This window comes from Phycodurus eques, chromosome 16 (genome assembly GCF_024500275.1).
Source record: "Phycodurus eques isolate BA_2022a chromosome 16, UOR_Pequ_1.1, whole genome shotgun sequence".
NCBI classification, from domain to species: Eukaryota; Metazoa; Chordata; class Actinopteri; order Syngnathiformes; family Syngnathidae; genus Phycodurus; species Phycodurus eques.
The window spans coordinates 1,444,077-1,472,076 of NC_084540.1; the positions used below are offsets into that span (position 1 = coordinate 1,444,077).

At 42.8% G+C, this 28,000-nt stretch overlaps 1 protein-coding gene across 1 annotated transcript; it reads left to right on the top strand.

The window, feature by feature from the left end:
• Positions 1-28,000, top strand: LOC133414859 (retinoic acid receptor alpha-B-like). Its single transcript, XM_061700535.1, has 9 exons — positions 1-1,003; positions 14,628-14,782; positions 15,246-15,387; positions 16,912-17,060; positions 17,226-17,402; positions 17,484-17,688; positions 24,198-24,265; positions 24,754-24,844; positions 26,179-28,000. The coding sequence occupies exons 1-9, from the start codon at positions 805-807 to the stop codon at positions 26,412-26,414; spliced, it is 1,422 nt and encodes a 473-aa protein (XP_061556519.1). The 5' UTR covers positions 1-804; the 3' UTR covers positions 26,415-28,000.

Below are 28,000 nucleotides of genomic sequence, written 5' to 3' on the forward strand. Positions count from 1 at the left end.
GGTTACCACAGGACACAGGCGGAACAGACCACAACAAGCGCCATCAACGAGACCGTCCCCGCCGACTTGTGTTGAGCGTAGCGGGCAGCGGGACCTCTTAGCTTCCCTAGCAGACACGCAGCGGCAATTTTAAAGTGCCGCGGCTTTTTATGTCTCGGTCGCCGCGTGGACTCGTTGAAGTGACGGGAGCGACCGGGAGCGGTCGGGGTGCAGCCGTGGATCGAACGACACGCCGCCGCCGCCGCCGGCTACCGGCTGCCGTTACCTGGCTCTCGGGCACGTTTAGAAGCCGAATGACGCCAAGCTTGACGCTCGACCGGGATTTCGTGTTAGCTAGCGATACAAATTGGAAGCGCTGAATAGCGACGTTTTGCTTTTATTTGATTTTATGTTTTCGAATCGGCAGCAGGTACGTTTGGACTCTTTATAAAGTCAATACAGACCACGTGTGTCGACATTTGAATGTTACGCTAACGGGGTCTTGTTTTTTTGTGCTTTCATGGACTCGAAGCCCCACCACCACCCCGCGTGTTCATTTGCCTGGCACTTGTAGCCCCGTGAATGTAAAAAAATAATAATAATAATAATAACAAATAACAATAAAAGAGAAGAGAGAAGAAAACAAGGCATTAACCGGTGCTGCAAACGGCGCTTCGTGTTAGGGTGAAAGGTCAAAAGGACCGGTCACCTCCCGCTGTCCCTTCGCCCATCAGTCCTCGATGAAGATGTGAACTCCATCAGCTTCTATATTGCGTGTTTGTTTTTCTTACGTTAAATACCGAGACCATAAGACAAGGCGCGGGGATGTACGAAAGCGTGGACGTGGTGGGTTTGAGCCCCAGCCCCCGCAGCCCCACCAGCGGATCTTTCCTGGGCATGGACTACTACCACAGACCGCCGGGGTTCGAGCCTGAGAAAGGACTCCTCGCCGGCGTCGGGGGGCTTCAGAGGCCCTTCGGAGGCTCCCTGGTGACCGGCAGGCACTGGAGCGGATCTTGCCACTGTGAGTCTCGTTCAAACATGACGTGTTGTGCTTTTTAAAAACATGCTTACTCGGAGTCGTGTCGCTTATAGTCATTGGTGGAAGACACTTTTGTCAATCACGATAGCCCCTTTTTTATGAAGGTGACTTACTCCCTTCATTTAGTGTCGTCATCCGGACTCGAGGTAGAGCTACAGTACAGAAATAATGTTCACATTCAAACAATTGGAAAATGCTTTGTGTCCCCGTGAGAGCTATGCTTGACAGAACGGACAGGAAATTTCACAATTCAAATCTTAAATATTAAGTAACCTGAGCAAAGTAGCGCACGACACGGTGAATCAAGTTGTGGTTATCGAGTGCCTTCTTATCTTTCTGCTTCCTTAAGCATTCTGAATGTGTTTGTGCTCTTTTATCTTTTTTTTTTGTACGACTTAGTGTGACGTAATTTTGCATCGAAAATGATCCCCCTGTTTCGACTTGTCGTGCGTCTTTCACCGAAATGGCCTTCAGTGGAGCAACAGCTGCCTGCACTCAGTGACCACCACATCAAGCGCACCCTGAGCTCCACTTTCAGTGATTTGCCTGTGACGGAACAGTAGTTAAACACACTTAGTTTGGGGTTGAAATGGGCTTCGGTTAGGGTGAGTAGTCTGTCATTTTATACCCTTTTTATAAACTACAAGACAACAGCAGGTATAGATGCATTTAACTAATAAGCGTAATTTTATGTAGACAGTTGCCATATTTGCACAATTTCCATAATCCTTTAGTTATAACATACAGATTTAGGTAACGTTCCAAACAAATTCTACAAGTAAAGACACCCAGTTGGTCATTAATATCGAGCATATTTTCAAAAATCACACTAACTATTCAAAATGTAAAATACAGAAGAGGAAAAGACGAAGGTATAGTGAGAATTAAAAAAGGGATTGATCTGTTTTGGTCAAAGTTTGCTAACGCTTCCCATTTTGAAAAGACTGCATTGACTAGTGATATAAGATGAAGCTACAATTATGACTCCCTATATTTGCGCATTACATATTACGCTGCTTAATGTCTACATATTTATGTTGAAGACCTGATAGGGTTTTTTTTCAGTTGATGTTTGACAGGGGGGGCCGGTGAGGAGTAGGCACATTGGCGTGGGCAATGGGGGTTAGCCTCCAGAGTGTGTGTCTGTGTGTCTTTGTGTGTGACTGGAATGATGAGCATTAAACCGGTTCAAAGGTCAAAGGCCGAATGGACACAGACGCACATTCGCATCGGACGACCGCTCCGGTGATTTGCAAGCAGTAGCCGTGGGACGGCACTTGGCTTTGTGTATGCGTGTGTTTGGGTGTGATCTAGAGCAATGACTCACTGACAATTGGGAAGTGACCTACATCTCTCCCTCTCTTTATCCACCTTCTATCTGCCTCTTTCTTTCCTGTGTCAGCTGCCCAGTCATCACTTCTCCGCACTGAATGACCCCTCTCTCCCTCCGTCTGCTTGAGACACACTCGCACACAAAGGGGGCGCATGTACACAGCGATACACACACTACATGGATCCTCTCACACTCACAGTTTGCCTGGGAATGTGAGAGTACACTGACTAAGTTTGACCAGAGTGTGCGAAAAAGGGAGGAGTTGAATAGTTGCGTATCGGTGTTTATATCAAATAGGCGTATTTATTGTGGATGTGCATGAGGGAGCACAGTCCATTAGTTGAAAGACAGAAGTGTGGCGTTGGGAAAGCTAGTTATTAATTAATTTGTCCTTGACAGAGTCCTCAGCTGTAGCCCGCCTCATTGTGCCATGCATTTAACTGAGGGTGGCTTTCATTTTGTGTTGTATCTTTTTTATGGGTTGGAGATGAAAGCGCAATAGTCTACACAGCATTGTTCTTCAGGAGTTTTTGTATTAATAGCGTTGCGATACAATATCAAAGCGCTGTTATTTTCATAAAAAGAACGTAGCATTATTATGCTGTCTTTGTTGTTTGCATAATATAGCCACTCACACCCAAAGGCCACTGACATACACACATTTTACAAATTTATCCGGTTCATGGACATTACATGTACAAGGAATTAAAAATGAAAATATGGGGGCTTGCTGCTTGTACTCAGATTTTGTGTGGAGTTTTGACCTTTCATCCAGAAGAGCATTTATCGGTCAGACACTGATGTTGGGCAAGAGGTGCTGACTTTAGATGGGCATAATCAATTACATTTACTAATATTCATTATTTTGTCGTAATTATTAATTGGTCCTTACAAATTGTGCCAGCTCTGTGAAACGTATTGCTAATTTATCCCATCATGAAACAATTGAGGGAAATTGAAGTGCACTACTTTTTACTTTGCGGTTTAAAGAACAACAACATGCAGTCAGCTTCACAGGAAGTTAAATTACTGTACAACCAAGTAGACTTCCACTATGGCACAACTCCTCCAGGCAGCATTATTTGCTCAATATGACTCAGACATGGAAAGGAGTTCAGTACATCTTCCCACCCCTCCAATGCAACACAACCAACCAGGGCTGCGCCATATCATATCTTCCACAATACTACTAATACTAGTGTGATTTCATTGATGTTTATTTTTTTTTTTTACACACAATAATAAAAAAAAAAAAGTTAGCACAAGTGACACACACATATGCAGACGGAAACACTCCTGCAAGCACACACAGCGGCTGAAATAAGTATTCAACACATCACCATTTTTCTCACTAAATATATTTCCAAAGGTGCTATTGACATGAAATTTTCACCAGATTTTGGGAACAACCCAAGTAATCCATACATACAAAGAAAGTAGAACAAATAAGATCAGACCTTCAGCTGTGTGTAATAATGTGAAATGACACATGGAAAAAGTATTGAACACATGAAGAAAGGGAAGTGCAAAAAGGTGTGGAAAGCCAAGACAACATCTAAAATCTATCAATAATCAAAACAGCAATCCAGCCCCTTGTCAGTGCAAAGGAATATCAGCTGAATCAGAATCAGAATCATCTTTATTTGCCAAGTATGTCCAAAAAACACACAAGGAATTTGTCTCCGGTCGTTGGAGCCGCTCGAGTACGACAACAGACAGTCAATTGACAGAGAAAAACTTTGGAGACAGAAAGACATTGACGACCAAAAAAAACAGTCACTGAGCAGTAAAGGGTTGCTAGTTATCTGGTAAAAAAAAAAAAAAATTCTGTTTGTTTACCTGTATTTTGAGTATGTTTGCATTGTTGTGCGGTTTGTTCATTAAATGTCATCAGATATGGGTCACTTGAAAATAGAAAAAGTAACAGATATAGAGACTAATTCACAATTGGGCAAGAATGCAATGTAATGTACATACATTAGCGTCATTGTGGCAGATTGATGAGCACAAGCCCCTTTTCGCTGCCTTCCAGGAAAATTGGCATAACAGTGGAGTAGGCATTTACATTGCCGTGGCCAAAGTGGCCATTCCCAAAGCCCTTGCGATTTGGGGCATTCATCCATCCAGCCATCCATTTTCTTAACCGCTTCTCCTCACTAGGGTCGCGGGTGTGCTGGCGCCCATCTCAGCTGAGAGAGATGGCCGGGTACACCCCGAACCGGTCGCCAGCCAATCGCAGGGCACATACAAACAAACAACCATTCACACTCACATTCACACCTCCGGACAATTGAGAGCATTCAGATGATTAAATTGTTTGGTCACATTATTGTTAGCGTCTGAGACGGTGACAATTGGCTTCAAAGCAAAGAGGCATTAGAATTGAATCTGAGGTTTTAAACTTTATACTCTGATCACGGCCTCTTACACACAGGCACTTTTCAGCTTCAGAAGCCAGTGCAATTGCTGATGGACTGATTTAACCCACAGCCACTCCCTCTGACTCCTCTAATTGACTTTTGGTGTGGTCATTTCAGTAGAAGTAATACTTAATACTGCTTTACTAAAGGTCATGGAGCATTTCCCTTCCGGGTGTTGAAAGCGGTATTTGATTGTCTTGCATGCATTTGGTTTCATCAGAAATAAAAATGATGATACAGCTCCTTTGTCATTGTGCAATCGTATTCATTGTGTAATACTTTAAGGCTGACCTTTCGCCTTCTCCTTGTGAAAGTGTAGTAAGGAGAAAGAAATCCTGATAAGCAACGCTACTGATTGAAAAGTGATACACAAAGCCAAAGCTCAATATGGTCCAACAGAATAAAAACATGGCATGAGTGGTTTTTATTTTAAACATGGCATGAGTGGTTTTTATTCCTGAAAGTGTCTTAACACACTTTGTTATGTATTTAGCTCAGATATGTCACAAACTACAAGAACCTCTTATACGGTGTCTGAACTGACTTGCCTCATGATAATGAGGCTCATTATCATACATTCATTTACTCTGTGGCTTTTTTGACCTTTTAGACACTTCCTTTAATTCAAAATCCTGTCTCTCTCACTGCCCTCCAACTACATCAGCTTAAGCTCGCCCGGTCATCCGTCTTTACCTGCACACAGCTGCTCACCTTGCCGAGCACACCACACTGACCCATTATCTTTGCCTCTGCCAGTTATCTCATCCACCATTTATGTAATTATAGCACTGTTTTTCCTGGAAACAACTGTACACCTGTTCCTGCCCTTAACCTTTTGCTTTTGTTCAGTGATTACTTTCTTCAAGACGTGTTTTTTCAAAGACTATCCTCAGTCATCTCAGAAGTCTCCCTTACTCCTGAGTCCAGGTTACACGTGCCATGGATGATCGATGCTTGTTTTGTGTAGTTCCGTGTTATTTAGCACATGAAACAGTTTAAATGTCACACGTTTTTACAGTTCAAAAGAAGCTCTGGAGACATAGTTTGCATTGGTCTGCTTTTTAATATCGTTTATGCAAAGGGTTTTAAGCCTGAAATTAAAATGTATTCTTGTGCTCAACTGTTAATGTAAAAGCAGCTTGTATTTCTTCTGTAGAAATCGCAAAAGGCCGAAAATATCCTGTCTTCATTTCTTGTTGTTCTTATCGCCCACATCCTAACCCGATACAGTGAATATTTTGTTTTTCTCAAGCCAATACATTTGACAAAACAAAATGTTTTTCTTTGCGTTTTCATAAAGTTAGATTCCCATTCACGCTAACCTGAACAAACTTTTGTGAAAATACTGGAAATATAGACCATCCATCCATCCATCCATCCATTTTCTGAGCCGCTGCTCCTCACCAGGGTCGCGGGCGTGCTGGAGCCTATCCCAGCTATCATCGGGCAGGAGGCGGGGTACACCCTGAACTGGCACATAGAAACAAACAACCGTTTGCACTCACTTTCACACCTATGTGAAATTTAGAGTTGTCAATTAACCTACCATGCATGTTTTTGGGATGTGGGAGGAAACCGGAGTGCCCGGAGAAAACCCACGCAGGCACAGGAAGAACATGCAAACTCTACACAGGCGGGGCCGGGGATTGAACCCCGGACCTCAGAACTGTGAGGCAGACGCTCCATCCAGTCGCCCACTGTGCCGCGAAATATAGACCAGTAATGCAAATATGAAATATGCATGCCGCGCTAGTAGTTATTGTCGAAGTGTTATCAAATGTATTATCTTGGAGAATACAAACGCACTAACGACACTGCGGTGTAGCAATGTTGTTTTTGTTATGTTCACTGGCATATGCAGGCATTGTAGGCAAATGTCAACACTAATTTGCACCAAGGACCGCAATTGTTCTCAAATAATGTAATGGTAACTAAAGTAAACGTGTGGCGTATTATTAAAGTGAACATCATTTGCGCATTTGTTAATATTCGATTGGTATTATGTCTCACTTCAGTGAAATGGCAGTAAGGGACGTGGCACTGTTTTTAACAGTTTTTAGTTGAAAACTTTACAAAGTAAACAGTCCCTACTTTGTCATTAGAAGAGAGTGTAAGAGAGGAAGATTGATAAGTAAAAGACTAAATCGAATAAAGAATAAAACTTGCTTTTTTTACAAACAAAAGTGACAAGTGGCTGACATCTTTGTGTTATTAAAAAATAGTAATCATGGAATAAGCTCTTAAAACGCCTCTAAAATCCTCTACAACACAAATTGACAAAAATAAAAATATTACTTAAGTACATGACCTATTACACTGCTCACACTGCTCTTGTAAAAAAAAAAAAAAAAAAAAAAAAAATGCTCCATTTGCACTATTTAAGTTGAGCACTTAAGGGCAAGAGACACCGTTTGAAACGTCACGGTAAATTTGACACGTCGACTTGGAGAGTACCTTTAACTGAAACTTGTCAGCCAATCGGAGAAAGGGTTCCCCGAGTAGAAGATGAAACAGTTGAGAAGGTATGATGAGAAATAATCAAGGTACACTCTTTTACTCCGATTTGAAGGCGTTTTTTTGGACCAGATTTTCTGTAGGCGATATCACAAAAAAATCATTCCCCAAAAGGGCAATTTTATTTTTCCAGACACAAAAACTCTTTCTCCAGAACACATCCTCTGATTTTCAAAATGATTGGTGTATTGTACTCCGGTTGAAGTGGCCATTACAACTGGACTCAAAATGAGGAGTCCAGTTGTCATGGCCATTTTTGGGAAATCTTGTCATGTTGCTATTGGCACTTCTGTTACACCTTTGCATGTCGAGTTTTGGCAGTGTTGCTGCAGCTTTGGCATCATAACATTCCCAGCCCAAAGCAGCTGTGTAAGTGGGGGTTTAGAAACACTGCCGGTTCTTCGGAAACTGTTGAATAGTGTGCCAGAAGAACACAAGCACAAATATGAATGAAGTGTCCAATGGATAGAGTGGAATATTCGGATGTGGACTGAGGCTATGGGACAGTCCCATTTCCCAGTGTTGATCCCCTTAGTTAAAAGAGAGTAGATCAACGGAGGGAAGCTCAATCTCTCTATGGTGGAATGTCTGGTATGGTTACCGAGGCAGGGGGAGGGGACAAGTGTGTGTGTTCGTGTGTGCATGAAAGTGTGTTAGGTTAGAGGTTAGTGGAGGCAGAGGGAAGGGGGCAGAAGCAAAGGGATTGTGTTTTTAATCTGGAGGGTCATGACCTTAGAATGTGTCACACTCTATCATTGCCATGTCTCTGAACAAAAGCAAAAGGCCAGAAAGGGTGGAGACAAATTGTTCTGAAGGAAAAGTTTGAATCTATATTTAAGGTTATGATGGCTAGCTTTCTTTGGTACTGCAGCTTGAAGAAATTGAGAGTTGCAAAGTGTGCAAAATGATCCAATTAGGCTCAGAGCTATACCAGATAGGTCCCAGTTATGCACACTTGTTGCTTTCCAAAAGCTGGTAGTTCTGCGGTAAAGACTTGTTTTTAAGTGACGCTGTGTTACTTTCACTTACTTTTGAACCCTACATCTGACTACTTTCTGGTCTATTTTGGTGTCTCTCTGCCTACACTTGGGGGGAAATGGAATAACAGGCGAAAGTTAGTCAAGCCAGTGGCCCAACTAAAAAAGACGTTGAGAAAGTACCTAAAGCTATCGTTTTAGTTCTCATGCAGAAATATGAGCATGTCAGCATGAATACAGTCTACTTACAGTCAGTCCAGCAAATTTAATCTCACTTTAGGTATTCCAGATATGATGACATGCTAACTTCATTAGCCTATGTGCTTCTTTGGTCGCCTGGGTGAACCCGCTCATAGAGTTGCCTTTGATGGATAGGATCAGTTTTCTCTCGCTCTGTCTCCCTCTCTTTCTCTCCGAATGTTCTGTACTCCTGTTTCAATGCCATTGTCATTTTGCTGCCTAGAAGAGTTCCTCCAAAGTGCATACTACTGTTTTGTTGTTTATACCACAATCAATTTGGCTACGTTCACACTGCATTTTTTTTTTTTTGTAAAATCTGATCGATCTATATAGTCGTTCACGTTACAAAAATGAATGTGACTTCTACCGTGAACAGAATTCGTCCGTGAAGTGACGTGACATCGTGTTTTGTGCGCATGTGCACAATACATGAGGCACAGTGTGTTTATGGAAGTAAATATGGTTCCTCTTCCTGACACATTTATGACAATTTCAAGGATTTTGTGCAAACGGAGCCAACATTTTCTTATATTTATTAGTTCTAAAGCATCTTCTTTTCGCCACTGACTGTTTACTGCTCCTTTGTCTACCATTGCATTTCGTGCATTTTGTCGAACAACTGTGACGCGTGTCGCCTTTTGATGATGTAAACTTTACAGCACAACCTGAGCGGTGAGACTGCGCTCGCACCAGATACATATCTGATTTATATCCACACACAAGAGGCCTGGGTCAGATGTGAAAAAATGAAATGAAAAAAAATCAGATACATGTCACATATGGGCAAAAAAAAAATGGAATTGACCTGCAGTGTGAACATAGTCTTTGAGACTGAGGTGGCAACGCTACCATTTAGGGCACTCAATTTTGCCTCAGTTTTCCCAGATATAATTAATCAACAATCATCAACTCTACACAATTGTCGGAACTATTTGATATTTACCTGTAGGTTATTATGCCCATTTCTATTTTCACATCTGTGTTCCTGCTTTCCCACCAATTATAGCTGGCTAGTTTGTATTTGAAATAAGATGAAATGAATACAGAGCTAAAACTTACTCCATCCATTACGGTTCTATGAAATGTACACATCAGCTCACTTTTCTGTTTTATAGTCGACAACTGCTTTTCCCAGCTCTACGCCAAAGTCACACACTTGATCCTTCCCTTTAACCCCCCCCACCTAACATAGTAAATGATATCTTTAATAGGGCCAACATTTTATGAGCCGTGATATCAAAGATTTATGGTCGTCTCTTATTCGGGTCCCATCAGTGACATGATTGAGAGGCACTTCGAATGTGGATGCGAGTGAGCAGATCAATGATTACACATTGGGGAGACAACCGGACAGGATATCTTCATCTTCCTTCCTTGCCAAACACCTTTAATGCAGTTGAGACCTGTTCACTGGCTGAATTGATCATATGCCAGAATGAACCATTTCTCAAACGGTATTGACCACACACTCTTCATAACTTTTTTAAAAAATTATTATTCTGGCATGTGCCAAGTGCCAATACTATATATTTGTATATACAGGTATTTGGATATATTTGGCATTGCTCGGGCCGGCACGGTAGTCGACTGGTTAGCACATCTGGCTCACAGTTCTGCAGACCGGGGTTCAAATCCCGGCCCCGCCTGTGTGGAGTTTGCATGTTCTCTCCGTGCCTGGGTGGGTTTTCTCCGGGCACTCCGCTTTCCTCCCACGTCCCAAAAACATGCATGGTAGGTTGATTGAAGACTCTAAATTGTGAATGTGAGTGTGAATGGTTGTTTGTTTATATGTGCCCTGCGATTGGCTGGCGACCAGTTCAGGGTGTACCCCGCCTCTCGCCCAAAGATAGCTGGGATAGATTCCAGCACGCCCGCGACCCTTGTGAGGATAAGCGGTACAGAAAATGGATGGATGGATGGATAAATATAATTATCAATGTTTACTAACAGCTATATTAACAAAACAAAAAAATCTCATCTATTCTTATATTACAAAACAAAATAAATGACATATTGTGACAATGTGAGTGTTTTAACTAAAGCACAGAGTGGGCAAGCAGACTAGGGGTGAGAACCACAGCAGAACAATATTGAGACAGTCTAGATACTTGAATACAAGTAACGTTTCAACAGTCATTTGTAGATGGGGGACGCACACACCCGGTGAGGACATGCAATAACCAAGAGAACAAGATAAGAGAGAACAGAAAAGGGCAGGACAGGATGTGGGAAAATGAGCAAGGCAGTGCTACTGACGAGTGGTGCGGTGGGATATTTTTTCAGTGTCTAAACACCTCTAACAACCTGTGGGTTGCTATGGTAATATAACCTGTGTTGTTGTTAGTGATCCCAGCACAAGTAATTAAAGCCTATAGTGTGTCTATCACAGTTAGTATTAGTGAATGAACACCATATCACATGCATGTTAGGGTGGGGGCCACGCCCAAACCAACCCCCCACCCAGCGAGCCCCCCCACTATCCCCGGAGAGCAAGGGGGCCCGACCCACCAACAGGGCCCAACGACGGAGCCATCACCCACCCAAAAACGGTCATAGCCCGCCAAAGCGAGCCCATGTTACGCGTCCGTCGTGAGCAAGGATGGGTGAGGGCGCCAAGAGAGGGGAGAGGAAGGCGGGGCCCGGGGGGGGGCGGACCCCCACCTCTCCGCTGTCCAACAACCGGCGTCGAGGGGCGTAGGCCCCAGGAGGGAGGGAAGGGCGACGACCCCGGCAGCACGACCCGGGGAGAGGTAAAAGGAGGGCACAGGACCAGGACGCAGCAGCACAGCCCCACCCGGAGACCAGGACGAGACCCCCGGAGTGGGCCAAATGGCACCACCCCGGCACCTGGGAACAGAGAGCGGGCCCAGGATCGGCATTCCCCCGGAGGGCAACACGGACACAACCATACCCACGAGGAGGGGGCGGGGTGGAGGCCTAGCATCCCCAGAGGCCAACCTCGCAAATCCAGAAGGATAGGGGTTAAAATGCATGCAAGTGACCCTATGCTGTGCACGGGGGTCTAAAATGACAAGACATTCTTTGGTCACATTACATTTCTGTATGACATTCTTTCCCAGGGAACCAGAATCAAGCTTCACCATTTTAATGAAAGGTGACCAACTTTTCTTAAAGTTATCCCTTTGCTTATGATGTTTGGCACAGGTATTTTCTAGTGTTATATACTCTATGATAAGATTTTGCCATTGGATAATGTTGATAGCTTATTTATTTAACAGTATTGGGGTTTTTTCGCGATAGCTAGAATTACAAGTATTGGTTGAGCGTGTTTAATTGGAAGATCTATACCTTTTAAATCCCCCAGCAAACACAGATCGGGAGAAATTGGAATCCTACAGTTCAAAACTGAGGCAAGTTTCTGTGTAACTCGTGACCAGAAGTGCTGTACGGGTATACAATGCCAAAGAGCATGAAAATAAGTGTCTGGAGTGTTTTCAGTATACAATGAGTGGATTTGTTTGATTTTGAACAGCCCATTTTATGCATACTATATTGCGTAGCATGTGATCTATGTAGTACTTTGAACTGGATTAGCTGTAAATTACTGTTTGACCGCGTTCTAAATAACGTTCATCGGGCAGAAATGAACAAAGTTCAGTTCATCCCAAAATACGAACTAGTTGATGAACTTCTGTTCATTGAACTCGTTCAGGTACAACACTGGCCAAGTTATATCAACTGTGTTTACATTTGCTGTTTTATGATGCACGCATATTTAATGTGAAGAGGTCTAGTCGGGCCTCAGGCTCGACTGTCTTTCCAGCTAATGTTTTGATTCATATTTTGTTCTGTTGAAAATAATTTCATTATTATTGAACAGAGAAAGTTGTGGCCCTTAATATACAATTATTTTTTGTTTGTTCATCTCCATTTACAATTTGACACTTAAGCTATTTCACGTTTAACTGTAGAGACAAAAACAATATCGTGAAATATACAGTACACAGTCGTCTCTCACCGTATTGCGGTTCACTTTTCATGGTTTCACTGTATCACAGATTTTTCAATCGTACGTAGTATACATATATATGCTTACTAGTTAGGGGATTTTTGTCTATTGCGGGGGGGGGGGGCTCTGGAATGTAGCCACTGTGATAAACAAGGGACAATGACTATGTTACATATATTTGTGGAATATACGAGGTACACTCTTTATGACAATCCTTTTTTTCCCTGCAAATACAAAATAAGGATCCAGAAACTATCTTTGATAATTAATTAAATACAACAAAAAAGCTTGCGTATACACATAAACCGTAACATTAATCAATGACCTAAATGTGGCCCTATTAAATGGTAGTTAAACATTTTTCTTTTCTATTGCTGACTTCATGGATAGCCATCAGCTCGTGATGTTTTAAAGACCCAGCCTGTAGTTTGTAGATGGCTGTCTCATAAGAGCTGCAGCAAGTGACTGCTGCTTGAGGCCACATAGCATCTGGCATACTATACAGTACTTTACTAAGCATGCCTTTTTAGTATGTCCACGCTGGGAGAATTTGCTGTTTTGGAGAAAATCCGGGAAGGTGAGTAAAAAGTTACTTTTGGAGTCATGATGTCATGCCTGAAATAAGGCAGAAGTGGCCTGTACAAGTAACATAATTGGACATTCATCAATCAAGAACATTTTGTCCAATGCTCGTCCCAAGGTATTGCGATTCCACTTTGCTCTGTTTTCTGGCAGGTGTGTACAGTTGTACTGAAAATTGACAGTGACACTTTGGTTAAGACACAGGGTTTGTGACAGAGCCAAAGAAGATCAGATGTTCACTCAGCCTTTCGAAGACCTCAGACATTCTGTTTTTAGGCTCTCGTGGAAGACAAGATGGGGAAAAAAATGGCAAGAGAATGGGGGGAAAGGAAGGTTACCTCCCACGCTTAGACAACTCTGTAACCCACAGACGTCATAATAAAAAAGATCTTGTGAACCTTATGTAGAGACGGTTGTATTACAGGACTTTACATGTCTTGTTCATTTATTGTATATACTTGTGTACTGTATCCATCCATCCATTTTCTGTACAGCTCATCCTCACAAGGGTTGCGGGCGTGCTGGAGCCCGCGTCCCAGCTCAAATTATTCTCTAGCATTTTAGTCAAAAGTTAAAACATCAATGACCTCTAGGGAGCATTCAAGGATTGGCCACTGACATAAGTTTAGGTCAAATCAACATTACATGACAGAAATAATGGGTGCTAGCTTACTGTAATTAAATTACTTTATTGCAATTAAATGACTTTCATAAATACTGTTAATGACATGCTTCCTCTAACTTTCTCAGTCCTGCCTATATGGACGGGTGTTGTCCAGAATTTGAGTCCGTTTTACTTTATTTATTTATTTATTTATTCCCCCCTCGATGACGCCATTAATCGGATCGGCGACTTATGACATGAAAGCCGATCAGCATAAAATGCTAATTATCGGCCGATACCGATAAGACCCATCAGATCGGCGTAAAGTCTAACAGTAAGTAGTAAATATGCCCCTGCCCCAGGATTTTTGGAATATGTTGCATGCATTCCATTCTAAAAGAGTGAATATTTGCAATAAAAAACAGTTTATCAGTTTGAACATTAAATATTTAAACTTTGTAGTGTATTTAATGGAATATAGGTGTAAAAGGATTTGCAAACCGTTGTATTCTGTTTTGAGGTACGTTTTACACAACGCGCCAACCTCATTGGAATTGGGGTTGGTAAACAAACATAGCTAACCAATGGCACTTCCTCTGCAAAATAAATGTGTCCGAATTGTAACCAGGTTAGAGTTGAAGGAAGTAATGAAGCAAAAGGTGAATCATTTGCTTACAGAAACCTGCAACCCCGATTCCAATGAAGTTGGGACGTTGTGTTAAACATAAATAAAAACAGAATACAAGGATTTGCAAATCATGTCCAACCTATATTTAATTGAATACACTAGAAAGACAAGATATTTAATGTTCAAACTGATACAGCCAATAATTTAAAAAATAATTTTTAGCCAATAATCATTAACTTTGAATTTGTTTGTTTAACACAATGTCCCAACTTCCTTGGAATTGGGGTTGGGGTAATTAAATTGGTGTCACACTAAATATTTTTGTTCTCTTCTTGCAGCAATAGAAACTGAAAGCACGAGTTCTGGAGAAGATTTGCTGGTCACAAGTCCCCCATCTCCACCACCACCACCGCGCATCTACAAGCCTTGCTTTGTATGTCAGGATAAATCTTCAGGATACCACTATGGAGTCAGTGCATGTGAGGGCTGCAAGGTACGCAAAATCTCACAATCACAACATAAAGATTCTGGGTAACAACAACAGCAGTGCAGCTAGGCAACCTGCAGGAAGTCTGTTAAACAGAGGTTGAGTCGACACGGTGCTTGCATAATGTGTCAGCGTGGAGGCCATGACCTTTACACCTCCCCTAGGATAACTAATCCTCTTCGCTTTATCTAATCCAATAAACACACACACACACACAATCTTAACATGCAATTAGTATTTACTTAGTTAACCATTGTGAGTTTTTGTTGGTCTCAGGACACACTCGTGTCCCACCATATCATCCACAGTTACGAGCATTGACAACACAAAAACACACACAGTTTTTGGTCAAAGTTTTCTGCAACAAAGATATTCCCTGGAGTATACCACATAGAGTAGCGGCTCAAGGTCGCGCTACTTCTGAAAAGAAATTGAAGTCATTGCAATATTCTCTCATATTTGTTTTTAGGGGTTCTTTCGGAGGAGCATCCAGAAAAACATGGCGTACACTTGTCATCGAGACAAAGTTTGTGTCATAAACAAAGTGACACGCAACCGGTGTCAGTCCTGTCGACTGCAGAAATGCCTTGATGTTGGAATGTCCAAGGAGTGTGAGTTTATTATAGCTGTACTTTACATGTCTTGCCTTGAGTTTTGTATATGCTTAAAAATAATATATTGAAAAACTGTCAAATATAACAATTGAGTTTTCTCACCGAGGTGGCAGACTGTACAGTAAATTACACGGTACTCAAAGTTCGAGTCGGTGACAGCAAACGCATTTTAGTGTTGATGTTTGTCACCATCTGGTGGCCGTTTTTAGTAAACGCACTCACCGCATTATCTAGTGCATTGTTCGAAAACATCCATCCATTTTCTGAACTGCTTATTTTCACTAGGGTTACGGGTGTGCTGGTGCCGATCTCAGCTGACTCTGCGCGAGAGGCACAGTACCCCCTGAACAGGGTGCCAGCCAATATTTTTGGAATGTGGGAGCAAACTGGAGTCCCCGGAAAAAAAAAAAACATGCAGGCACCGGGAGAACACACAGGGGGAAGGCCGGATTTGAACCGTGGACCTCAGAACTGGGAAGCAGATGTGCTAACCAGTCGAACAGCGTGCCTGATCTAAAACAGTACAAAATAAATCATACAGAAGCCACAACAAAATGACCACAATCTCATACTTAATACAAGAAAAACATCCATCCATTTTCTGAGCCGCTTCTCCTCACTCGGGTCGCGGGCGTGCTGGAGCCTATCCCAGCTGTCATCGGGCAGGAGACAAACGGATTTAATTAACAGTCATAGGGTATAGATTAAACGATATGTTTATTATTGTGTTTGTGGTTTACAATGATGGAGAACTGCACTGCATCAAAGAGAGAGAAAAAGGAAAAGCCAAACGGACGCAAACTCTGGACAACACCCGTCCATATAGCCGGGACAGTGAGAAAGTAGAGTAAGCATGTCATTAACAGTATTTATTAAAGTAATTGCAATAAAGTAATTTAATTACAGTAAGTTCGCACCCATTATTTCTGTCATGTTGTAATGTTGATCTGACCTAAAGTTATGTCAGTGGCCAATCCTTGAAGGCCCCCTAGAGGTCATTCATGGTTTCAACTTTTGTCTAAAATGCTAGAGAATAATTTTGAGCTGGGATGGGATCCAGCACGCCTGCGACCCCAGTGAGGATAAGCGCTACAGAAAATGGAAGGATGGAGGATGGATGGATGCAGTACTCAGTATACCGTACACAAGTATATACAATAAAATGGGCAAGTCATAAAGTACACAAGTGTATACAATAAAATGGACAAGTCATGTAAATGGATACATTGCTCCATCTTGTGATCGGATCGGTGATCGTTTTTTTTTTTTTTAAACTTGCTGATCGATGATCGCCCCGAAAAATCCTGATCGTGTAAAGCCTAGTCACAAGTGAACGTTATTGTCGTCGTAAAGATAGAATTATTCCTATATTCTTTGTATTTGTTTGTAGCAACTCCTTTAACATGGAATCTTTTGAACAGACAAGGAGTGCAATCAATCCTCCTCATGTTTGATCTAAGACAAAGCTTCAAACAAAATGGTTTTAAACTTTACGTTTTGTTTCTGCACCCCTGCGGTCAGTGGTCCGAAATGACCGGACGAAGAAGAAGAAGCAGGTGGAAGTGGAGGTCTACGTCTTGTCGGCAGAAACAGAGCAGATGATCGAGCAAGTTCGTCGTGCACACCGAGACACATTTCCCTCTCTTGGTCAGCTGGGAAAGTACACTACGGTACTCACAATAACTATTTTATTCAGCTCCATAAACCTGTGCGGTATCTGAATTTTCACGAGAAAATTGCTCTTTTTATTTTTTTATTTTTTATTTGTCAAAGCACTCTAAATACATTTTCGTAGTCAAAAGTAATGACGTGGTGTCTTCTTTTCTTACCTGTAGAGCAACAGCGCCGAGCATCGTGTGCCCCTTGATGTCAACCTTTGGGATAAGTTTAGTGAACTGTCCACCAAATGCATTATAAAGACGGTGGAATTCGCCAAGCAGCTTCCCGGCTTCACAACGTTAACCATTGCGGACCAGATCACCCTTCTCAAAGCTGCCTGCCTCGACATATTGGTCCGTGTATTGTGTTTGACCTACACAAAAACGTAAACAGAGGAAGTCAAATTAAAAGGCTCTGTTACTACTCCATCTCAGATTTTGAGGATCTGCACACGCTACACCCCAGACCAGGACACCATGACCTTCTCAGATGGTCTGACTCTCAACCGCACACAGATGCACAACGCCGGGTTTGGGCCGCTCACCGACCTAGTGTTCTCCTTCGCTAACCAGCTGCTCCCACTGGAAATGGATGATGCAGAAACTGGATTACTTAGTGCCATCTGCCTACTCTGTGGAGGTACTGCATCTCTGTTTGAGACATTGGAAGTCCCTGTAAAGTGACAATTACTTTGTCTAAATTTGACACAAAGAAGAGTGTTGTTAAAAACCCTGCCACATTTGAGTGATTAAAACAAATCGCCAAGTAGATAAAATGAGACTTGAAAATTGTGAAAAATCAAGCCTCTCCAAAAATGGAGGCTACTTCATCTAACAACTTTATTATGCTGACACCTCCCTACACGTTTGAGCCGCGAGGCTGTATCCGGTTCAAGCCTCCTGTGGCTGAAATATATCCGAGCACGTTGTCGCAAGGCTTTCCACGCCGGGATGAGAGGCACTAGCCACCAGCTAGTTTACGAGTGAACAGGCTTCCAGGGCTCCTCTTGGTCACCTCCTCGCTTGGAAATTTAAATAACGACACCAAGCTGTTCTGGAAATTGTGGCATGCAGGAAAAATGCCTTCGTGGAGCGTAGGCTTCATAATACTGTAAGTAACTCGCAATTGCGCCAGATAAGCACTGATGCCAACAAAGGCGCTCCATTTTTTATGTAATGGGGAGGGTTACTTATGCTGGAAGCCCAATTGTGTCACTGGGCACCATTTTAGCCACACCCCCCCAAAAATAGGAACACTTCACAACTTCAGTACGACACAATTCCTAAGGCTTCTTTATACTCGCGCTGACGTCACTGCGGCTGTCCCCCGCGTATAGTTTACGGCTGGTATTGGCTAGGACGCCACAGGGTGGAGTTTCCTCTGCATTTTTTGGGCCATTTCCGGTAGTCGTTTTTACTTTCCTCTCCGGAACAAGGAACAAAGCAACGACAATGGCCACCGTGGAACAGTGTCTGCTCGAACAAATGGACCTAGATGATACGTTTAATTATGCTGCAAAATCGATCGAGAAGGCTGCGGCGTAGATGGTATCTAGAACCGAGGTACACGCCGAGTACGTCATCACAGCATGTGACTAAAACGGACCAATCACGAGAGATGATCTCCGCGGCGTTCGACGCGCAGCAACTATTTTTGCCGTGTGCGCGTCGAGCTACGCAGAGGGGCCGTGCGGGGCAATTATGTCCAAAAAAACACACAAGGAATTTGTCTCCGGTAGTTGGAGCCGCTTGAGTAGCCCTATGGGTGGCACAAGTCGGGGTTATTTTAAAAGAAGAGTTGGCTAAGAATGTCTTGGAGGTGAAAAGAGTATCAGATCGAGTGATGAGGCTGAAATTTGAAATTGAGGGTGTTATGTGTAATGTGATTAGTGGCTATGCCCCACAGGTAGGATGTGACCTAGAGGTGAAAGAGAAATTCTGGAAGGAGCTAGATGATGTAGTTCTGAGCATTCCAGACAGAGAGAGAGTCGTAATTGGTGCAGATTGTAATGGACATGTTGGTGAAGGTAATAGGGGTGATGAAGAAGTGATGGGTAAGTTCGGCATCCAGGAAAGGAACTTGGAGGGAAAGCTGGTGGTAGACTTTGCAAAAAGAATGGAAATGGCTGTAGTGAACACTTTATTCCAGAAGAGGCAGGAACATAGGGTGACCTACGAGAGCGGAGGTAGAAGCACACAGGTGGATTACATCTTGTGCAGACGATGTCATCTGAAGGAGGTTACCGACTGTAAGGTAGTGGTAGGGGAGAGTGTGGCTAGACAGCATAGGATGGTGGTGTGTAAGATGACTCTGGTGGTGGGGAGGAAAATTAGGAAGACAAAGGCAGAGAAGAGAACCATGTGGTGGAAGCTGAGACAGGACGAGTGTTGTGCAGCTTTTCGGGAAGAGGTGATACAGGCTCTCGGTGGACGGCAGGAGCTTCCAGAAGACTGGACCGCTGCAGCCAAGGTGATCAGAGAAGCAGGCAGGAGAGTACTTGGTGTATCTTCTGGCAGGAAAGGAGAGAAGGAGACTTGGTGGTGGAACCTCACAGTACAGGAAATCATACAAGGAAAGAGGTTAGCTAAGAAGAAGTGGGACACTGAGAGGACCGAGGAGAGGCGAAAGGAATACAGTGAGATGCGACACAGGGCAAAGGTAGAGGTGGCAAAGGCAAAACAAGAGGCATATGATGACATGTATGGCAGGTTAGACACTAAAGAAGGAGAAAAGGATCTATACAGGCCGGCCAGACAGAGGGATAGAGATGGGAAGGATGTGCAGCAGGTTAGGGTGATTAAGGATAGAGATGGAAATATGTTGACTGGTGCCAGCAGTGTGCTTGCTAGATGGAAAGAATACTTCGAGGAGTTGATGAATGAGGAAAATGATAGAGAAGGGAGAGTAGAAGAGGTAAGTGTGATGGACCAGGAAGTGGCAATGATTAGTAAGGGGGAAGTTAGAAAGGCATTAAAAAGGATGAAAAATGGAAAGGCAGTTGGTCCTGATGACATTCCTGTGGAGGTATGGAAGCATCTAGGAGAGGTGGCTGTGAAGTTTTTGACCAGCTTGTTCAATAGAATTCTAGTGCGTGAGAAGATGCCTGAGGAATGGAGGAAAAGTGTACTGGTGCCCATTTTTAAGAACAAAGGTGATGTGCAGAGCTGTGGCAACTATAGAGGAATAAAGTGGATGAGCCACACAATGAAGTTATGGGAAAGAGTAGTGGAGGATAGACTCAGGACAGAAGTGAGTATTTGCGAGCAACAGTATGGTTTCATGCCTAGAAAGAGGACCACAGATGCATTATTTGCCTTGAGGATGTTGATGGAAAAGTACAGAGAAGGTCAGAAGGAGCTACATTGTGTCTTTGTAGATCTAGAGAAAGCCTATGACAGAGTACCCAGAGAAGAACTGTGGTACTGCATGCGGAAGTCTGGAGTGGCAGAGAAGTATGTTAGAATAATACAGGACATGTACGAGGGCAGCAGAACAGCGGTGAGGTGTGCTGTAGGTGTGACAGAAGAATTTAAGGTGGACCTGGGACTGCATCAGGGATCAGCCCTGAGCCCCTTCCTTTTTGCAGTGGTGATGGATAGGCTGACAGATGAGGTTAGACTGGAATCCCCGTGGACCATGATGTTTGCAGATGACATTGTGATCTGCAGTGAAAGCAGGGAGAAGCTGGAGGAACAGTTAGAAAGATGGAGGCATGCACTGGAAAGAAGAGGAATGAAGATGAGCCGAAGTAAAACAGAATATATGTGCATGAATGAGAGGGCTGGTGGGGGAAGAATGAGGCTACAGGGAGAAGCGATAGAAAGGGTGGAGGACTTTAAATACTTGGGGTCAACCGTCCAGAGCAATGGTGAGTGTGGTCAGGAAGTGAAGAAACGGGTCAAAGCAGGTTGGAACGGGTGGAGGAAGGTGTCAGGTGTGTTATGTGACCGAAGAGTCTCTGCTAGGATGAAGGGCAAAGTTTATAAAACAGTAGTGAGGCCAGCCATGATGTACGGATTAGAGACAGTGGCACTGAAGAGACAACAGGAAGCAGAGCTGGAGGTGGCGGAAATGAAGATGTTGAGGTTCAGCTATTGGAGTGACCAGGTTGGATAAAATTAGAAATGAGCTCATCAGAGGGACAGCCAAGGTTCGATGTTTTGGAGACAAAGTTAGAGAGAGCAGACTTCAATGGTTTGGACACGTCCATAGGAGAACTAGTGAGTATATTGGTAGAAGGATGATGAGGATGGAGCTGCCAGGCAAGAGAGCTCGAGGAAGACCAAAGAGAAGGTTGATGGATGTCGTGAGGGAAGACATGATGGCAGTTGGTGTTCGAGAGGAGGATGCAGGAGATAGGCTTACATGGAAAAGGATGACGCGCTGTGGCGACCCCTAACGGGACAAGCCGAAAGGAAAAGAAGAAGTTGGAGCCGCTTGAGTACGACAACAGACGGTCAATTGACAGAGAACACTTTGGAGACATAAAGACATTGAGAAAAACAGTCACTGAGCAATGAAGGGTTGCTAGTTGTCTGGTAATGCCGGTACAATTTTTGATTTATTTTTTGACAGTTGTGCAAAAAGATGCAGAGTCCTCTAGCCCTGAATGAATGACTAATATAGCAATAGTCCGGTGCAATGACCATTGTGCAAAGGGCGCCGAGACTTCAAGGAGTGTATGCGGTTTCAAGTGACGAGTAGCGCGATCATCTGGGACAATGTCGATTGTGCAAATGTTGCAGATACTCTGTCAGTGTGCAAATGGAGCGGATGCTACTCTGGCATGAGTGGCCAGTATTGGTCAACAACAGATATGCAAATAGTGCAACGTGGTGATACTACTACACTGAGTGCACGAGTAGTATATAATTGGCCCGACAGAAATGTGACGACAAATTCAAGACAAAGAAATTGGCAGGCGTTGTCGGCCGCGTGACCGCGAAGAGGCCTCTTATCTTTGCACAAATTCTCAGCAATTATCTTCAAACGTGGCTGCACCATGGCCGACTGGTTGACACATCTGCCTTACAGTTCTGAACCTGAAGTTTGCATGTTCTCAACGTGCCTGTGTGGGTTCTCTCCGGGTATCCCGGTTTCCTCCCACATACAAAAATATGCATGGTAGGTTGATCGAAGACTCTAAATTGTCCGTAGGTGTAAATGTGAATGCAAATGGTTGTTTGTTTATATAGTGGGTACGGAAAGTATTCAGACCCCCTTAAATTGTTCACTCTTTGTTATATTGCACCCATTTGCTAAAATCATTTAAGTTAATGTTTTTCCTCATTAATGTACACATAGCACCCCATATTGACAGAAAAAAAACTGAATTGTTGAAATTTTTGCAGATTTATTGAAAAAGAAAAACTGAAATATCACACAGCCAGAAGTATTCAGACCCTTTGCTGTGACACTCGTATATTGAACTCGGTTGCTGTCCATTTCTTCTGATCATCCTTGAGCTGGTTCTACACCTTCATTGGAGTCCAGCTATGTTTGATTGTACTGATTGGACTTGATTAGGAAAGCCACACCCCTGTCTATAGAAGACCTTACAGCTCACAGTGCATGTCAGAGCAAATGAGAATCACGAGGTCAAAGGAACTGCCTGAAGAGCTCAGAATTGCGTCAAGGCACAGATCTGGCCAGGGTTACAAAAACATTTCTGCTGCACTTAAGGTTCCTAAGATCACAAGATCCATAATCCTTAAATGGAAGACGTTCACCAGCCGGTGACGGTCACCAGCTCTTCCGGCTCCTTCCCTCAGGTAGGCGCTACCGATCAACGCAAACTAGAACTAGTAGACATTCCAACAGCTTCTTCCCTCTTGCCATCAACTTCTTAAACACCTAACCTATAATTCCATTACAACAAGCTGGCAATTTTTTGACTTGAGTTCGTTGTCACATTTCTGTGGGGCCAATGATGTATGACTCGTGCACTCACTGTAGTTGTCTCGCCATGCTGCACTATTTGCATATACTGGCCACTCATGCCAGAGTAGCATCTGCTCCATTTGCACACTGATTAAGGAGTATCTGTAACATTTGCACAACCGACATTGTCCCAGATGATCGCACTACTCGTCACTTTAAACCGCATCCACTCCTTGAAGTCTCGGCGCCCTTTACACAATGGTCATTGCACCGGACTATTGCAATATTAGTCGTTCGAACTGCTCTAAGTGCTAGAGGACTCTGCATCTTTTTGCACAATTGTTTTTTGTCAATGTCTTTATGTCCCCAAAGTGTTCTGTAAATTGACTGTCTGTTGTACTAGAGCGGCTCCAACTACCGGAGACAAATTCGTTGTGTGTTTTGGACATACTTGGCAAATAAAGATGATTCTGATTCTGATTCTGATTCTGGTTTGGGATGACCAGAAGCCTTCCTCGAGCAGGCCGTCCGGCCAAACTGAGCAATCGGGGGAGGGGAGCCTTGGTGAGAGAGGTAAAAAAGAACTCAAAGATCACTAAGGCAAAACTCCAGAGATGCAGTCAGGAGATGGGAGAAAGTTTTAGAAAGTCAACCATCACTGTAGCCCTCCGCCAGTCATGAACATTTCCCCAAGCTCCACTTGGACATCCTCCGAAGCACCTGGGGACGACACTATATATCTGGGCTGCTCCGTGTGTTCTTCGAAGGGTTATAATTTACTGTAAAGTGTAACATCAGTACTAATCATTTTAGGAAGTCTCGCTTTTATTATCACCAGATGCTCGCACTTCAGTTAGTAGACATTCGTTGTTTAATTATGTTTTACAGTAAACAACAGCTGGGCGTGAGGAATAAATCGGATGAAGCAAGAACATTTTGCAGGCACTATTCAAAGTAGGCTACGATTGGTCGACTGATGCGCGCAGTGCATGTTGCGTCCCCGAGTACTTTTCCCCCTTACATCGTCAGGACCTTTGCGATGTGACTATCGCGCATGCACGCATCGCGATGACGCTGATCAAAGAAAATATCGTGCCGCCATTTGACTTAGGTGAATTTGTTAATGGCTGAAGTGAGGATTTGAGGCTGCTCATCAGCTCGTGTTAGCGGGTGTCTTTTCAGATGTGTGTGCATGTGTGTTATATTTGAGGAGAGCCGTTCATTTATCAAGTTTTTTCAATTATCCGTGTTTGTGTGTGTGCCCACAGACCGTCAGGATCTGAAGGAGTCAGACAAAGTGGATGTTCTTCAGGAGCCAATGCTGGAAGCTCTGAAGGTCTGACATCTTAATTTGAGCTATACAGCCACATTATTTTTTTCCGGCAATGCTAAAGGGGGCACATTAGGCTCCTTTCCTGATGTATGTGCACAAATTCAAGTCAAGTCCAGGATGCTGGTTATTGGTTGAGCTCTGAGATGTTGATTTTTCTGCGAGATTCAAACTCTAGCTGTCGTAAAATCTTTATTAACTATACGTGCAATTACTTAAAGGTGACAGAATTATTTCACATTTAATTTTACCCCATTTATTACTGAAATTGTCCCATTTGAAATTTTACTAAATTTTGATTTATACGAGGCTGCCAGACGAAATATCCAAATTTGTCGGTGAGTAAAAAAATGATGCTGTTCAACATTCTGTAACTGCATTTTCAGAGCGTCCTTGATCTAAAGACTTACAATGACCGATTTAAATCTATATATATATATATATATATATATATATATATATATATATATATAATTGTAATCCTGTTTGTGTAGCTCTATGTCCGGAGGAGGAGGCCTGACAAACCTTGTATGTTCCCCAAGATCCTGATGAAGATTACTGACCTTAGGAGCATCAGCGTGAAGGGTAAGTTCCATACTCGCTAATGTCCATTCTAAAACTTCATTTCCATACATTTGGAGGGCATTATACTGTATTTTCATCTGTATGGTTTTTGTTTGTTTGTTCGTATGCAACTTGTTTGCCAGGAGGCTCCCATAAAAATAAGTGTAACACCCGACATTATGGGCACCTCATAGAGTCTCCAGATTTACTACTAATAAGGCACCATTCATTGTATGCATTGAATTCCTTGTATTCTCTTGTGACACAGTGTGCAGGCATTGCACTACATATTTTTCTGATCTTCATATACCGTAATCTCTCGTGTATAATGCGCATTTGTTTCCACAAAGAAATGTCAAAAGTCAATGGTGCACATTATACATGGGTATAGGGGAAAATGAAAAAAACCTTCCCATTTTATCAATGTATGCCACCATTTAGTGGTTATGAAAAAGCTGTACACTTTCATGCCAATATGCTACCGCCACCTAGAGGTTATGGGAAAGGTGTAGCCTACATTCCAATATGACAGGGCTAATTATGACTGTATACAGTATATACTATACAGTATATATAGTATATACTGTATACTCTACTATACTGTATGGATATAGTATATAAATACTGTATAACTATACGGTTGTGGTGATAAGTTTACATACCCTGGGGTGCGTATTATACATGGGAGCGCATTATACACGAGAATTTACGATGTGTGCGCGGTTTTTTTTTGTAATCTATCCTCGGTTATTCACTGACAAACACGCCTATTCGCTGTTTTTGTACTCTGGCAAAAGTCATAGAATTATTGCTTTGGAGCTGTCTTGTGGTGTCTTGGTGAAGAGGAACTATGTTGAAGTGAATTGAAAAATGTAATGTAGGCAAAATTAGTGCTTTGCTGCTACCAAGTGGCTTCTTGGTGCCAAGGAACTAGGGCTGTCACTATCGAATCTTTTTAGAATCGACTAACCAATAGAACTGCAAGAAATGTCTGTGCAGTAAATGGTTTTAGGCAGCGCAAATTGGTTCCGGGCGCCACGAATATGCTTTTATTCATTTCTTTTTCTTGCCTTGAGGCAGAACTTTTTGCGTCGACCAATGTTTGTGGTCGAGTGAGCAGATTTAAAAGAAAAATAATAATAATTCCCTCCCCCACAGCCCTACAAGGAACTATGTTGAAGTGAGTTGAGGAGTTTCAGTCAGACAAAAATAGTGCTTTGCCACCATATTGTGGCACCTATCAAATCAAGCTATGAAAATGGTTTTAAAATATAAAATGTATGATGTGGTCTTACAGCCGTTGCAACAAGTGTGGTTGTTTTTTCAATGCTTGCTCCACACTTTTTCCCACCTAGGAGCAGAACGAGTGATCACACTGAAAATGGAGATACCCGGCTCCATGCCTCCACTCATCCAGGAAATGCTGGAGAACTCTGAGGGACTCGAGGGCCAAGGTGCCGGAGGAGGGAAGGGACGAGACAGCGTTGGAAGAGAACCGGAGCAAACAAAGCGGCAAATTTCTACTACTCCGTCCCCGATGTCCGTTCCCTCTCCCAGCCGGAGCCCCCGAGCCAGATCTCCCTCCCCCTGAATTTCCACTCCTCGTACCTCTGCATTGCACAGCACCACCGTTCGGCAGTATGTGGCACTGCTAGAGCACCATCCAGGCAACAAGATTGATGTGGAGTAACTGTACATTTCATCAATGGAGTCTGAATGTCTGAACCCATCAACTTCAGTGGTGACGTGTGGATGTGCACAGTGTTAATTAAACTGTGCTCGATTATGAGCTGCAGATTGGATGTGTGACACTTTTTGCCTGCCTAAATTATGCTGTTGGAACGACAGTATTGTCACATTGTCAAGACAAATTGCTTTGATGCATTTATATGATTAAACTCTCAAACAAAATCTTTTTGTAATGATCACATAGATTATTTGTTGTTTTTTTCTGCTATTTGGCTGCACTTGTCTGACTTCTCAGTAACAGGACATTGTCAGATGTGGACAGATTTGATGAAGGATTACGGGGGTCGTCTATATATAGATGATAACCCTCTTATGCATTTTTCTCTTGTAAAAAGCCATGCGTGTTATGCAAAATCAGTGTGTACTTTACGTAAAAGATGCTGTGACAGACTGGCAAAAGATATTTTCTTAACTGTACGTGTATATATACATTATATATTTGATCTCCCCAAAGCGGCTGACACTGTCAAGTTCTTCCTTCAATATATCCCCAACTCCCTCACCCCCCAACACACACATCGGGGGGGGGGAGAATCTTGCGTGAATCAATTTTGTAGCCTCATCAAAATGAAAAATGTATTGCAGCTGAAAGCAAATATACTTCTGTGTATCGATCTGTAGCATCTGCGAGCAAATACATCAGGGGCTTGTTTCAAAATGCAGCAAACAACTCATGTATTTAAAAACGCTCAACCTGTAGGTGAGCACTTTAATCGAACCAGACTGTGATATCATGAGTGCATGTCAAGCATATCTGAGTATGTCTGTACTTGTACCACTGTGTACCACTTTGTATCAGTTCACACTGCCACTGGCTCACTTTGTATACATTGCTACTGCCAGGTCCAAATCTTTTTCCAATTCCAGTGTTTTCCTTATGAAAGTGGACCGATTATTTGTGTTTCCAGCGCTGGAGTAGTATTGCATGATTAACCTTTTGGAAACTTTTGTTTTAAACTATATCGGATGTCTATCATCCTCTCATTTTAGCTTCTGCCTCTTTAAGCCCCCAAGCCTGTATTTGTGTAACAAGAGTTAGCATTTTTCTTCCTATATATATATATATATATATATATATAGGTAATAATAGGTTCCCTTTAATGTATGCTATAGTTAAACTCAAAGGACAGAGGATAAACACATGCGCGAATCAATAAAATACATGATTTTCTACTTAAATCCAAAAATGTGTGTATACTGTATGTGTGCACGCTCTTTGGTGGTCATTGTTAAATGCTACATTCTGCATTTGTTACATCATTTTGATATACCAGAGCCATTTACAAATATTACACATCTCTAATCAGCCGTCCTACCTGATTTGTGTTTGCTTTTACTGTTGCTTGCAGCACAAAGTAAAATGCAGGTCATTTAAAATGTCAGTCTGAAGAAGCTTGTACAGTACATGAAAAAATGAGGGGCACAATA